The sequence below is a fragment of the Stylophora pistillata genome, chromosome 11 (genome assembly GCF_964205215.1).
Source record: "Stylophora pistillata chromosome 11, jaStyPist1.2, whole genome shotgun sequence".
Lineage (NCBI taxonomy): Eukaryota > Metazoa > Cnidaria > Anthozoa > Scleractinia > Pocilloporidae > Stylophora > Stylophora pistillata.
In genome coordinates, this window is record NC_142529.1 from 2,571,195 (window position 1) to 2,582,572 (window position 11,378).

General features: G+C 38.3%; 1 protein-coding gene across 1 annotated transcript; it reads right to left on the reverse strand.

The window, feature by feature from the left end:
- Nucleotides 1-4,584: 4,584 nt before the first annotated feature.
- Nucleotides 4,585-8,474, reverse strand: LOC148719659 (uncharacterized). The gene is made up of 8 exons (XM_088739278.1): nucleotides 8,316-8,474; nucleotides 7,632-7,974; nucleotides 7,230-7,302; nucleotides 6,677-6,722; nucleotides 6,406-6,463; nucleotides 5,780-5,908; nucleotides 5,343-5,477; nucleotides 4,585-4,740 (listed from the first exon to the last, which is right to left on the reverse strand). The coding sequence occupies exons 1-7, from the start codon at nucleotides 8,358-8,360 to the stop codon at nucleotides 5,347-5,349; spliced, it is 825 nt and encodes a 274-aa protein (XP_088595404.1). The 5' UTR covers nucleotides 8,361-8,474; the 3' UTR covers nucleotides 4,585-4,740; nucleotides 5,343-5,346.
- Between the last annotated feature and the right edge of the window lie 2,904 nt (nucleotides 8,475-11,378).

The window sequence follows — 11,378 nt, forward strand, 5'->3', positions numbered from 1 at the left end:
GCCTCTTGAATTGAATTTTGTTAAATTGTGAGATTAATGGCGCTGCACGTTTGTGACGTCACAAAATTTTGACCTCCTCCGGAGCGATTAGGACAAACAATCAAGCTTCTCGAGTAAAGGAATATGGGCGATGATGCGCCCATCTGTAGTTCAAACGTCTCTAAAGCTCGTATTTTAAATAAAAACGTCGGTGTTCCTGGCTCAAAGTTCGCGCAAGACCCAGAGAACTATACAAACACACAATTGAAGCGTTGGTTAAAATGCAGAGGCTTGAAATTAAGCGGAAAACGAGCAGACCTCATCGCAAGTGTTCGTGACTGCCTCAAGTCGGGAAAACATTATGTACTTGATTCAAGTGAAATGGGAAAATGGCTTCAGGCGAAGAAACTTAAGGATCTAACAGTTCAATGTAAAAATGGGGTTGACAGGCCACCTACACGACTCCCCAGCTCGTGTTTAGAATAGCCTATTCAAAGTTTGGCTCTCACGAATATGTCTTTGAGTGATCGCCCGCTTTTGTAAGATACGAGTGGCGGATTCCAAATAAGCGGTTTGAAAAGGCTTTTGTCAAGGATTTAAGTGTACAGCACAAATGTAAGTATTGTAGTTAACACTATCAACTGAGAAATTCTTTCTAGAACACGCATTCACTTAGCGTTGACAATGTTCCAAGTCTTGCTTTCCGACCGTTTTTAAGCATTTCTTTAAGCGAATCTGGCTATCTTTCGGGATATCTTGAGTCATTTTTACATGTACCCCAACAGCAATGCCTAGTTGCAACCATTTTAGAAAGTTAGAGCATTTTTTGACCGAAAATAGTCTTGCTTCTGACACATTTCGCATACAACTCCTTGTAAAGACTCCGAGTGTTTGTCCTAAACCAGCGGGGGGGGGTCCAAAGATGACATATCTATTTTTAGACCTGGCGCGCAGCGCCATTGGGAAACTCCGAGAAATACGTCGATCACGCTATCAGAAAAAATTAAACATCACAATAAAAAGGAAAATTTGAATAGATGTAGGAATTCTTTTAATAACCTTCAAGAAATTGTGTTTGTTTAGATAATTTCCTCCCAATTCAGTGCGCGCAATTAATTTTCGCACTGAGTTAATACGTTCATAGACAAGTGTAGCCTTCCTTGAGTAGCTTACTTCGATACAAATCAGGGGCCCGTTTCTTTAGAAGAACCAGTAACTGTATGGGCTTGAATGGCTCAATTCTTTTGTCTTCTTCTGTTTAAAATCGAGATTTTGACATTATTGTTGTTAAACAATTGGAACATCAGATGTAACAGAAGAGAATTAACAAGAAAGAGAAGGTGCCAACGTGTTATTTGCATACCGACTAAATACTGAACTTCCTTCGCATAATGGTTCAGCTCGGCAAACAGGCTAAATTCTTTTTTCGTTGAAGATTTAAGATATCAATTATTAAGAACGTGTCCACGAGAGCACCAGCCAGTCGTGATACATGCCATCTCGCCGATTTCAATTAAACTTTGCCAGTTCGAAGGATCTACCCCAAAACTCAAAAATGACAAACTCGTTTCTGCTTTGGTTATTTCCGGGGGAAGATAGACCACCCCCTGGTTTTTTTAGGTTTTCACTAAAAAATGGCCTCAAAATAGGTAAAATATAAAAAGCTCTTACTGCAGCTGTATTGAACAAGTTAAGGTGACAGTTTGCATACATAGTGGTACGTCCTTTATGAACATACGATACAATTTTCAATCGATTTGATTGACGGTTTGTCAATCAACACAGGTGAATAAATTAGTGTGTTTTTACACCTTTTGATTCACTCAAATATTTGGTAACTTTGAGATCAAATCACTCCCCTTGCCAGAAAGCTACAACACTAATTTGAACTCCCCTTTTTAGTCCATTATTTTATCTCTGAAAATCATTAAAAAAATCTTTGGGCACTGCCATATTTTTGTCTGGAATGCCTTTTGAAATCTGCGACTGTGAAAGCTTCCCTCAACTACACCTGTCACGCAATTCTAGCTGTAGGCAGTTATTTAGGCAAGTATAACCATCCTTTTATAGCTCATTAAACAAGATAATTAATCAAGGAAGCTAACAAATGCAAGCAACTTTCTAGATTCTTGGTAGAAATCGGAAATTTCACGTTTAAAGAGAAGCATGTTGGCGAAAAACATTTATTAGTCTTTGATTTAATTGTTTATTATCACAGTTTACAATCAAAAGATTGTAACAGGTGAGGCAATTTTAAAGTCACATTTTTAAGTCACATGCCGCGTGCTTCACAACACTTACTTCTCGTGAATTTTTGGCTATTTATACAACACTTACTGACATTTATAAGTGGCATTTTGTGATCTCTCGTAGATGTACATTTTTCTTCCCTTTTCAGGTTGACGTACCAACAAGTATATTTAATCAACTGTTGTCTTCCAGTACCCGACAAGAAAAGTCCATCATTTTCAAATTAAGAGTATTTTTCTTGTCTTTCTTCTCCGTAAGTACCCGTTTTCTCGTGAACACACATATGTCACAGACAAATTTGGGCATCTCGTGTTGCATTTCTGAAAAAAGTAGAAGAGACTGCATTATTTATAAAATCGAATGATGTTATGAGAACCTTCTTACACTTCTCTTGCTGCCCGTTACTTGAGACACCTCGCGACGGTTTGAAAATTATGTAAATGCTTTCTTTGAATTGGTCATTTCCAGAAATCTTAGTCTTGAAGAAAATATCATTTCATTGATCTCGGGAGCTTTAACCTCGAACGAGGATATTCCACGGTATGACTCATTTATTCATGCGTCAATGCAGATCAGGGGTATTACTTTGTCATAAACTGGATTCCCTTTGCCTTAAAACTCATATCGATTAAATGTGGTAATAAAACGAAAGCAATCACAACGGCAAATCGAAGGGAGTGTAACCATGGGCTAATGAGACCTCTTAGTAAAAAATCTTAATCTTCCTGAAGCGTTGGGAAAAGCTACACGTCGTTTGGGTTATACATAACATTTGGTTGGGTGACAACCTCGTTCCCAGAGTCTTTAGGGAGCGGGAAGATGAGAGGCCCTGGGGACGAGGTTGAGTGGTTGAAAGGGTCGAAAGAATGTTCTAAATCAATCGTTAAGTGCTGTGAAGTAAAATTAATGCTCCCCCTTATAGCTTATAATTATAAATATTTTTTGTTTTTCATAGCTAGTGTATTTTCTCTGTGAAACATATAAAGGAGGCAAGTTCACTATTTAATAGCGAGTAGGATTAGGGCAGTTTCAGTTCTGATCAATTTTTGGGGAGGAAGCGTTCATGAAGTGTATAGTTTAACGCTCCTAATGCATGCATGAAAGGGTATTTTTAAGCTTGTTTAGATATATACTGATAGTCTCAAGATTCTTGGTGTCATTTTAGATGAAAGAATAACATTTAAGCCCTATATACAAGTACAACTTAAGAAGGTATGTGCTAAGGCAGCTGCCATGCGTAAGCTGCGTAAGTTTATACCACAAGATGTTATGATTCGCCTTTACAAAGCATATGTACTACCCCACTTAGAGTATTGTAGCCCACTCCTGCTAGGAATAAGTAATGCACTCAAATTAACAAATGGTAAACACCACTGCGTACACTATTGAGTTATGGATGCACGCGGGAGGTTGCTAAGCACGAAAGAAGCGTAAGAGTCGCTCGAGGCGATAGCCGAGAGCGACTCTAGCTTCTTGAGTGCTTAGCAAACCTCCCAAGTGCATCCATAACTCAATAGTGTACGCTGTGGTGTTTACCATTTGTTTTATAACATAACATTAACACACTGTAGCTAGAGTTCCCTTTTATTTAACAAATCTTACGTGACCAGAAAAAACAAGCGCGCGCGGAAAAATAGTCTTTGCATTTGCTCACGTCAGCAGCGTACACCCATGGGCAAATGGGGGACGCTAAATTCACCAATCAGAGCGCGCGCTTTACTTTGGTTATGTTATAAAATAAGTTAGAGGACACTAATTACTACATCCTAAGGACTATCCTAGGGTATTCAAGCTCAGTGCTTTATGATTTTCTCTTTAATTTAGCTAAATTACAAAACTTAGAGACCCGAAGGAAAATCCAGTCATTAGTTATTTTATATAAATGTTTAAGAGGACAGGGACAGGAATATCTTAGTAAGTTTTTTAACGTTTTAAATGTGAATTATACCCTAAGGGGTCTGGCACACGCCTTATGCTGCCATCGTTCAACTTAGAGTACATGCATAAGTCATGGTCAGATTTAACTACTAAGCTTTGGAATGGTTTGCCTACTAGAGTCAGGAAATGTCCGGACTTGGCCGCTTTTAGGCGCGCGTTGCATTCGTTTATGGCTATGCTTTAACTCGATTTTTAACGTACTTTCGCTTAACAATTATATAGTTCATATACATTAGATAAAATATAGCTTTTCAATACTTTTATCTTTTAATATTACTTCAGTCTTATTAGCTCATTATTTGTAATTAGTTTCACGTTCACGTTTTAAACGAGCTATTATTAGCTCTTAGGTGATACGTGGGTAAATAAAGTATTACTTATTAATTATATAAATGTATTGACTTAAACTGCAAAACATGAGATCCCCATACTTTATTCATTTTCTTTCATTGAACATTTTATTATCCCATGCTTATGAATTATCCCGATAAATCATCATTATTTCCGTCTCCATCATCTACTTCTTGTTTTCATGTCTTCATTTGCAGTTATGTGTGTTCTGTATCTTGTTTTCTGGTTGAAAAGAAAGAACATAATCGTTTTTCTTTCTAATGTTGTCAACAGGTAATGAACAAGGAGTATCAAAACAATTTCAGTTTCCTATACCGGTTCACATCAATATGTATACTTCTCCTGGGGCGGATCCAGGTGGTGGTTCGGTCGAGCCCCCCCCCCCCCCCCCCAACTTATCACTCACAACGCTAGAAATCATGTTTCCGAAAACCTAATTTTCAAAATCTCGGCTCCCTCAGAAGGGGGAAAATCCTCCGAACCCCTCTTGACTAAATCCTCGATCCGCCCCAGCTTCTCTATAATGCCCCTGATACATTTCCTATAGTACTGACAAGGAGAATTTGTTTAAATGATCAATAGCCTCTTTCGTTCGTGATCATTTTCCTTATTTTTATGGCCTTAATGATGGATTCAGCAATGATGCCGAGCACATCTTTACAGCTCATTAATTCACTCTAGGTTATGGTGGATATATTTAAGAGTTTGCCAGAGAGGTAACCTTTTTATAATCGATCAAAAACTTTCACTCTGCAAAGAAAAAAATAATACTGATACTCTGTCCCGGGTCGTCGTCTATGTGTTTCCTTATGTCCTCTACTTACCCATTTAGCGGTTTTTCGCAGACAGCCTTGAAAATGTTTCTTGGATAGTTTTAATGGCTTCATTCAACACTTGGTTTCTCTTGGCATGTCGTTTCTGTCCCGGCAGTTTCATTTCAGCACGTCTTTTGCGTCGATCTGAAATTTAATAATATCGTACCATAAAAAAAGAGTAAAAACTTGCCGTAAATTAGAAAAGATCTTTTCAAGAGAGAGAAGCCTCTATTTAGAACTCGTTACCAATGGACGTACGTAATCGACTTCGTGTAGCACGTGTAGCTGGCTGTGTTGTGAGCTTTTTGAGCGCTGGAATCACGAGAAGAATAAGAGGATAAAACTGCAATCGCAACTGACCCTTGTTATTACTTTCATGGCTCCAATGCTTTCAGTTTCATCTGGTCCCTTTTATCCACCGGTTAAAAAGGCTATTTATTGAATACCTTGTTTAGCTTGGAGTTTTTTCATCGCCACTGCAGCATTGTTTTTCAACTGATCAACGAAAGCTTCAAGCTTTTCTCCTTCATTATTCAGCGCCGGTTTCGCATCTGTGAGAGATCTTTGCACACGTCCTGTAGGTTAACAAAACTATTCTTTAGGTAGATATTTAGGAATAGAGGAAAAAGTTTCACAAAAAGATTTTTAAAACTAGATATAAAGAATGGTATAGGATCTAACCGCCTCCCGGTTAGCTCAATGGATAGAGCGCTGGACTGTTGTGCGGGGGGTCGAGGGTTCGAGCCCAGGCCGGATCAACACTCAGGGTCTTAAAATAATTGAGAAGGATTTGCTACCTTTCTATAACATCAAGAAATGGTTAGATATTCTAGTCTTCTCAGATAGGGACGAATAAATGGAGGTCCTGTCTCCTGCAAGGTTGGGGGTAGGAGACGTTAATTTCCCACACACGAGATTACTTTGTGATGGATGTCTTCCCCTGGGTGGGATGGGTGGGTTTACTGGGCCCGCAGTGATTGGTGCAATATTTTGCGGTGTCCCTGCCTGACGGCAGCGACAAATCTTAAATCATCTCAATATTATTGCAATTTCTTTGTTCTCAAATTGATACCTTTCAATTCCCTTCTATTCTCATTTCCTCCGAGTTCGTTCTCCACGATGCTTTCCATCTACAACAACAGAAGAACAAACAGAATGAATTGTTGCATGAATCTCTTGTAGATAATCGACTCATTTTATTTGTTAGTCAGTATTCTGAACTGTATTGCATGTATATCTTGTGGATAATTGACTCATTTTTTATATCTAGACTCGCTTCCTCCACAATTTTCATATGGAAATATTAGTGGGCTTTGATTTAGGTCCTCATGCCTGGTGCCTACCTGATCTAGTAAGGCATTCATGGTTTCAATGTAGGACTGCAAACGACTGAAATGAGAGCGACGATTACAAGTTTAATACTTGAACGTTAATAACCATACTTCTCAGTAAGTTCGCCATAAAAGTGTATTGACATAACTTCCAAGAAATTGCACTTTTTTTTACTACTCTGCTTGTTATTTCAATCTAAATGGATTGGCGTTTCGCGAAGTAGCTTGTTCACTGTTTTTTTAGAACTGTAAAGGGAATATGGAATCTATGGTGTGAAAGAAGTAAAGAATGCCTGTAAAGACCCTATAGATCATGCGAAAACTGGTAAAAAATATTCAAACTGTTAGCAGTACAAAAAAACTACTCAAACTAAGAAAGTGTGTTTTTTTGTATGTCAATTAGTTTCAGGAAAAAAAAACAGTCAGAAAAAAAAAACCGCATAGGTTAGGAATAGGATTAGTTTCAGGAAAAGGTTACCATCCAGTCAAATCTCCTTGTCTCAGCATATTTTTGCTTCTCTATAAAGACCCAAGATGTTAAGACACAGGATACCCAGCAAAATACCTCTGAGTGTCTGGTCCAGGAGCGGGAGGCTCTGGCCCAACTGGCCCATCTGTAGGTTCTGGACCTGGTCCGGCTGTGGAATAAATCATCCCAAATCAGAAACTAGGCGGTTGAAATTTTTTTGCTACTTTTTAATCAAATTTTTGAAACGGTCAATGTTTCGAGTTTTCCTTTAAACAAGGCATCTAAAGCGTCCTAAAGTTTTCTCTATCTTCAACGAGGCAGCCTGATAGGTTGGTTAATCCGGTTCTGTGTGAAATAATATTTTACGTCGCCGTCAAAACGAGGCTCTGGCATCCCTTGGAGCTCTTTGAAAATCACCTTTAATTTTGTTATGGGAGTCTCCACCCCAGCCCCCTTCCACTCGTCTCCCCCCCCCCCCCCCCTTCCTGAGTAAAATACCTGGCCCATTGCACAGATCGCTTTGGCAACAGCTCACTGAACACTCAGTTAGGATTCCACCAGATGAGACCACTGAATTGTTCACGGAATTGCAAATGTAACTCTCATTGCAGCCACCGTATTGAACCGAGGAACAGTTTTTAGCGATCGTTGTCAAGTTATAGCCTGAGTAGTCAAAGCCCATCACCATTGTAACGCAGGAGTCCATATAAGATGGACAGCTCAGCACAGTAGCGTCGTCACCACATGGGGTGGGAGAACCTGGGTAATCTACACATGCGTAGCACTCAATGCTAACAGCTGTTGGAAGGTTGGCTAAAAAACCATAAGTAAGACACAATCCCTGTTGAATAATGATAATAATAATAATATATTAGCCTGGGCCCAGTTACACCTCTCACCGTTAACATGATCAAACGTTCAATAGGTCTGATGCTTGAAGCTCACTTTTTAAATGAACTGGAAATTTTTTAAAAAAAGGTATCAGTCAGGGAGCAGGAGGGTGGCTATGGCTCAAGGGAATTTTAATATAAACGAGGCTTTAGGGGTTCCTGACCATACAGAAGCTGGGGTTTTCCTGATTGACTTTAAATATTGGACAAACTTATCAGGCAACTGTCGGTAAGAAACTGCACTTTTATAAGAGTTTTATAACTGATAAGCATTGCACAAGCTGTTACTCACCAAAACGAAAGACATTTCCGGAATCTTTCTACACGTCTGTCTCATTCACTCAGTACAAACGCAACTAGTCCCGCCTAGAATGCGAAATCGTCGGCAATATATAGAAATAGATAAACTAAGAGTCAATATGCGTTTTATCAATTTTCCCCTTGAGTACACTTCAGCATCAGGCGATGTAATTAACTAGAAAGAGTTATGAACTCGAAAATTGTTCTTTGACAAGACAATATGTACAGTTTCTTCAAATAATTAGAAAGCTGTTTATTTGCAAAACAAACCATCTTAACACTTAATGAGAAATTCTAAGAAGTAGCATTAAATAGAAAGCGCAGTCTCATAATTGATATGATTTATCGGAAAAAAAAGAAATCTTTACACGAACTTTGGAAAAGCGTATTGCCATAGTAGCAAGTCTTGCATAGCTTTATAATTTGGATATATCAACAAAGTTGAAATGGTAAAGTGGCCACCGTAATGATTACAAAAGCTGACGTTTCGAGCGTTAGCCCTTCGTCGGAGCATAGCTTTGTTGATGGAAGATTTATGTGTTTTAGTTTCAGACGAATGTTTAGCATTCTGTGGTCGTAAAGTTCAAGTTTTGTTACAATTCAAGTTTTATTTTTCCGGGTTTCAATCTAGAACTTGTATTTTGTTCGTTCTTTGACTCGACCGGTTGAGCTGTAAAGAATGGTGAATGAATTGGATCTATTAAAATTATTCTATCATTGTACAAATTATGGCCGAAATATTGATTTGTTGTCATTTATCATGAAATTATTACAGTTGGAGATTTTCGTGGGTTTTGGGACATATTAAGTCGTAAACTTTTTGCATATAATAATTTCCATTTATTTGAAGTCGTTCGAGTTCTTTCGTTTTAGTGATTCAAAAAAAATTAGAAAAGCCACAGTAGTTTTTGGACATAGATTTTGCATTATTATTATGTCTTCATTGTGCAGCTGTCTATCGGTACATTTCTTGTTCAATTCTAGTGGAATTTTGGGTAAAATATAATTGTTTATAGTCTTTCTAGCAAAATGGGTTCCCGTGGTAGTTGGCAGCTTAGTTTATACTCGTAACTTCAATTTGCATTTATACGATCAAACTTAACACCAACCTTGCTTAGATAAGAAGAAAATTTTAATTGTATTTTTTATTTCATTTTGTAGCCTGCTCAGTTGTAATTACCATGGGTATATTTTCGATATCAAAGCTATGAATTCTCGCCGAAGTTTCCTATTTTTTATGGCCTAAGGTAATTTGAATAAAGTAACTGTTTGGGGCTGCGTCGGTGGGAGTAACGAAATAATTTGGATATATCAACAAAGTTGAAGTAGTAAATTGGCCACCGTAACGATTACAAAAGCTGACGTTGCGAGCGTTAGCCCTTCGTCGGAGCGAATAGAATTGTGGGTTGTGTGTGCTTTTAAAGGCAGAGAATGGAGCCACGTTATTGGTGGGAACATGGCAACGAGAAAATCATTTAACTTCAAAGAGACCTTTTCCGTTCTTATTTTGGATATATCAACAAAGTTGAAATGGTAAATTATCAGCCTTTTCCGTTCTTATCTTACTCAAATATTGTCAATTTAGAGAACAATAGAACCTGGCACTAGTTCATATTTAAGTAACTATAGCGCAGCTATTTAAGTTGAATAAATACATTAACTTTATCTATAAGTGCATGCCTCTTGAATTGAATTTTGTTAAATTGTGAGATTAATGGCGCTGCACGTTTGTGACGTCACAAAATTTTGACCTCCTCCGGAGCGATTAGGACAAACAATCAAGCTTCTCGAGTAAAGGAATATGGGCGATGATGCGCCCATCTGTAGTTCAAACGTCTCTAAAGCTCGTATTTTAAATAAAAACGTCGGTGTTCCTGGCTCAAAGTTCGCGCAAGACCCAGAGAACTATACAAACACACAATTGAAGCGTTGGTTAAAATGCAGAGGCTTGAAATTAAGCGGAAAACGAGCAGACCTCATCGCAATTGTTCGTGACTGCCTCAAGTCGGGAAAACATTATGTACTTGATTCAAGTGAAATGGGAAAATGGCTTCAGGCGAAGAAACTTAAGGATCTAACAGTTCAATGTAAAAATGGGGTTGACAGGCCACCTACACGACTCCCCAGCGCGTGTTTAGAATAGCCTAGTCAAAGTTTGGCTCTCACGAATATGTCTTTGAGTGATCGCCCGCTTTTGTAAGATACGAGTGGCGGATTCCAAATAAGCGGTTTGAAAAGGCTTTTGTCAAGGATTTAAGTGTACAGCACAAATGTAAGTATTGTAGTTAACACTATCAACTGAGAAATTCTTTCTAGAACACCCATTCACTTAGCGTTGACAATGTTCCAAGTCTTGCTTTTCGACCGTTTTTAAGCATTTCTTTAAGCGAATCTGGCTATCTTTCGGGATATCTTGAGTCATTTTTACATGTACCCCAACAGCAATGCCTAGTTGCAACCATTTTAGAAAGTTAGAGCATTTTTTGATCGAAAATAGTCTTGCTTCTGACACATTTCGCATACAACTCCTTGTAAAGACTCCGAGTGTTTGTCCTAAACCAGCGGGGGGTCCAAAGATGACATATCTATTTTTAGACCTGGCGCGCAGCGCCATTGGGAAACTCCGAGAAATACGTCGATCACGCGATCAGAAAAAGTTAAACATCACAATAAAAAGGAAAATTTGAATAGATGTAGGAATTCTTTTAATAACCTTCAAGAAATTGTGTTTGTTTAGATAATTTCCTCCCAATTCAGTGCACGCAATTAATTTTCGCACTGAGTTAATACGTTCATAGACAAGTGTAGCCTTCCTTGAGTAGCTTGCTTCGATACAAATCAGGGGCCCGTTTCTTTAGAAGAACCAGTAACTGTATGGGCTTGAATGGCTCAATTCTTTTGTCTTCTTCGGTTTAAAATCGAGATTTTGACATTATTGTTGTTAAACAATTGAAACATCAGATGTAACAGAAGAGAATTAACAAGAAAGAGAAGGTGCCAACGTTTTATTTGCATACCGACTAAATACTGAACTTCCTTTGCATAATGGTTCAGC